Source organism: Haplochromis burtoni, unplaced genomic scaffold (assembly GCF_018398535.1).
Source record: "Haplochromis burtoni strain Fernald_Lab_line unplaced genomic scaffold, NCSU_Asbu1 Contig_1560, whole genome shotgun sequence".
NCBI lineage: Eukaryota > Metazoa > Chordata > Actinopteri > Cichliformes > Cichlidae > Haplochromis > Haplochromis burtoni.
This window is the reverse complement of record NW_024583921.1, coordinates 30,875-34,411: the sequence shown is the minus strand read 5'-3', so window position 1 is coordinate 34,411 and position 3,537 is coordinate 30,875. Positions and strand designations below refer to the sequence as shown.

Here is a 3,537-nt window from a genome sequence, read left to right as displayed (position 1 = left end):
AAGATCACATGGCCAGGGGACCAATCAGCAGCCGTCAGCTCATCCACTCCGGGACCTGCAAAGACTTAAAGGCACAGACAACAACAGCCACCAAAACAGATTATGGACAGGGCCATAACATTGACATTTACAGGCTGTCTGCAAAAGGCCACTCTCTTCAAATTCATGCCAACTAATATTTTTACGTCCAGTAGGTGTCCTACTAGAGCAAATGAAGCTTCAAGAAGCTTTGCGCTGGGATGAACCAATTGGATGAAAAGCTTCAGTGCTTCATGAAGCTTCATCTGCCCATCACTATTCTTAACTACTTTTAATCATTTTTAAAATTTTTGACTGTTGTATCCTTTACATATATTGTTCTTTTATGCTTTTTTTTCCTTTTTTTTTTGCTTCTATGTTTTTAATGCCATTTAACCTGCTAGCATGTTGGTACTTTGCCATAGCCTGTTACGAACTTGCACGTTCATGTGTTTGTTTTGTGCAGGTGATGTACCTTTTTATGTTAATTCAGCTGTGCCAGGGCCCTGCTCCGATTGGTGCGTGGATACACCGCCCCGACGTGACTGGTTCCAGCTGGAGGACCCGCCCATTAAAAGGAGTCTGGAGTGGTACGGCAGGAGAGGTCCTCGCGTTTCTCATGACAGAGTAGTGTAACTGTGGCAACCCAGCGGTTGCCACAGTTACACTACTTTGTGCGGCTTAAAAGTTGTGGAAGTGGAGTGGGTATGGGTGAGCTGCCGTTTCTTTTGATCACCCGTTTTTTCCTGTTTTGAATTAGTTAAGGAGGTCAGACTCTGTCTTTACTTTTGACTTTGGTTTGGTAAGGTCAGGGGAGTGGGATTTGTGTAGATTTGCTTTTGTTTATTATTTTGGCCTTGGCTCACCCTGAAGTGTTGACACTCCCGTTTTGTTGTTCCTTTTTTTCACTTTGTAAATAAATCACATTATAACGAACAGATTTGTTTCCTGTGGCTGCTTGGGTCTTGGGGTGGGAAGCGAGTGCCTCACTCATGTTATTGCCTGGCCCTAGACGGGTCGTAACAAGCCTTCATCCTTCCCTGTTACTTCATCTTACCCTCTTGTATGTTAAGCACTTTGGTACACCACTGGTTTTAAATGTGCTATATAAATAAAGTTTGTTGTTGTAAACAAAAGCAACTGTAGTATGTACTAATTTGTATATGTATACAATGTAAATCGTAGAATTATGTGCACAAACAGTAATATTACTTTACATACTTATTATTTAATGCTAATTCTTAACATTTTTACACATGTACTAGCACTGTCTCTTTGCCTAATATTGACATGCTTCCAGTTTTCAGGCTTTTAGTGCCTTTTCATACTTTATTACATGAAATGGATGGTAATACGACAAAAGAGCTACAACAATAAGAACAAAAAATGTGTAATTTTACCAATTACCTTTTATTTAACCTTCAACAAACAGCCAAAAAACAAAAAGTGCCCAGATTAAGCTTGTAGTGTAGAGAATACTCCACTATTTATCACACAATTAGCTCATTATTACAGGAAATACTCAAGTTAACGTGTCTCCTCTCAAGTCTGCAGCCTCTCCTGTGAGACTGAGAAAGAAAGCAGCTTTACTTCTTGCTTTCTTTGACCAGTTGTTCCACTTCCTTCATGAGGCGCAGGCAGAGCTCATCCTGCCACGGCAGAGCAACACACTGAACCGCCACAGGTAGACCCTCGCCACCGGTCACTGCCTGAACACAAAAACACACTCCTGTCACTTAATGCTCAGCAGCTGAACGCACCACCTAAATGTGTAATTTACTAAACAGGGCAAAAGAGCACAATCCCCAAATAGTGCTGAAAGGTGTTTACCTAGAAAAAAAAAACGGATTTGCTGAATTCATGGGGAAGTCATGTGTGTACATGTGTTTATCTGTGATCTCACGTATTGTCAAAGTGCATGCAGCTGAATATGTGTAGATCCACCAGTAATAAGTAATGGTTGTTGGAGCACAGTTGATGTGCTGAAAACCGTTTGCTGTTTACAATCCTGGAATTATAACTGTTCATATGCCAGAAGAGGAAAATAGTGAGGCAGTCTACAGCGTGGATATAAACATTAAACACGTGCAAATGGATCATTTACAAAAGTCTCTGAGCCCCCACTTCTTAACTGAAGTCTTCTTACTGCACTCGCTTTGGAAAAATCTATTTTTTTCTCATGCCAAAAGTTTGTCCTGACACAACGTGTTAGTAAACCTGGCTCTATGTTCTCACTCAGTCTTATCTCACTGGTACATGTTGCCTACCTCTTTGAAGAGTTTGTCCCACATGTCCTGATAACAGCCCTTATAGTGCTTGAGTTCCTCCTCATCCTTTGTGGTCACTGTGGAAACAGTGACTACACCCGCAGGAAAGGTAAGGAGATTGTAGAGCATCGTGTAGCTGGCAGCAGCTGAAAGTGTAGAAAACAAAAATAAAGAAACATAAACACCATTCTTAGCCTTTACAAATGCAATTATTGTTTAATTTAAATATAATTTAGTTAATGCATTGCTCTATATCCAGACCCAGGTTACTTTTTAAAGCAAGTAATGTCTGGAGAGTCGTCCTCATCTTTGATGAAATGTCTCCTTTTTTCCTCTTTTCAAAGTTCAGTTGTATTATAACGTGTAACTGTTTTGTACACTAAGGAGCTTGGAAATAAAAGTGTCTGGACTTCTTTAGGTTTCTTGAAGACGTTTCACCTCTCATTCAAGAAGCTTCTTCAGTTCCAAGAGCAGCTGGTGGAGAGTCCCAGATTTTAAGCCCCATGGGAGTGTCCCCAAGAGGGTCATGGACCACCCATTGATCCTATACCTAATCACACCATCCAAGGTGTGAAAACGGGTGTAAGTCACAAGCAGCAATGACGTTTTTCTTTCCAAGCTCCTTAGACTACAGTGACCTGGATGACTGAGTTCACAGACATGTTTTGTACACTGTCATTCTTTTTTTTTTTATCATGTCTATCCGGTTCCCCGGTGATGAAACCCTCTGAATCCACTACAACATGAATTACACTTTAGCTAAACTTCATTTACAAATAGAAGTACTAAACACAATAAAAATTAAACTGAAAAAATAAAGTGTTTTTTTATTAGTTACTGTTATCTTTTGCCTTTTATATTTTACATATTTTTGTAATTTTCTGAAACTATTAAAGTAACAATATCTGATCTAATTTGTGACTTTTGCTTCACACTTTAAACATCTTTAAAGTCCTGTAATTACATTTTTTTGAAAACAAAGTGATAGACACAGAAACTAAGTTGTCTGTCATACTGAGTAAATCATACTTGAAAGTTTGCCACAGTACAAGAAGTTGTAGGCTGGTCCAATCACAGGACACAGCAGCACGTCAATGTTGCAGCTCCTCCAATGTGCTATTGTCTCTTGAATGTAGTCCTAAAGAAAACACAGGAAATCTCAATTTCTCCTTCAGACTTTCATACGTGACCATGCATCATCAGCTGACAGTACCTCAACAGCAGCATGTTGCTTCCACAGCTCTGGAACAGA

General features: G+C 39.8%; 1 protein-coding gene across 1 annotated transcript in view; it reads right to left on the bottom strand.

The window, feature by feature from the left end:
• Window positions 1-1,409: 1,409 nt before the first annotated feature.
• Window positions 1,410-3,537, bottom strand: part of LOC106632720 — an 11,890-nt gene continuing 9,762 nt past the window's right edge. The window contains exons 6-9 of the mRNA XM_042217050.1: window positions 3,499-3,534; window positions 3,315-3,423; window positions 2,286-2,431; window positions 1,410-1,727 (exon numbers count right to left, since the gene is read on the bottom strand). Of these exons, the coding sequence (XP_042072984.1) occupies window positions 1,605-1,727; window positions 2,286-2,431; window positions 3,315-3,423; window positions 3,499-3,534 (414 nt within the window). The 3' untranslated portion in view covers window positions 1,410-1,604. The remainder of the gene's footprint in view (window positions 1,728-2,285; window positions 2,432-3,314; window positions 3,424-3,498; window positions 3,535-3,537) is intronic.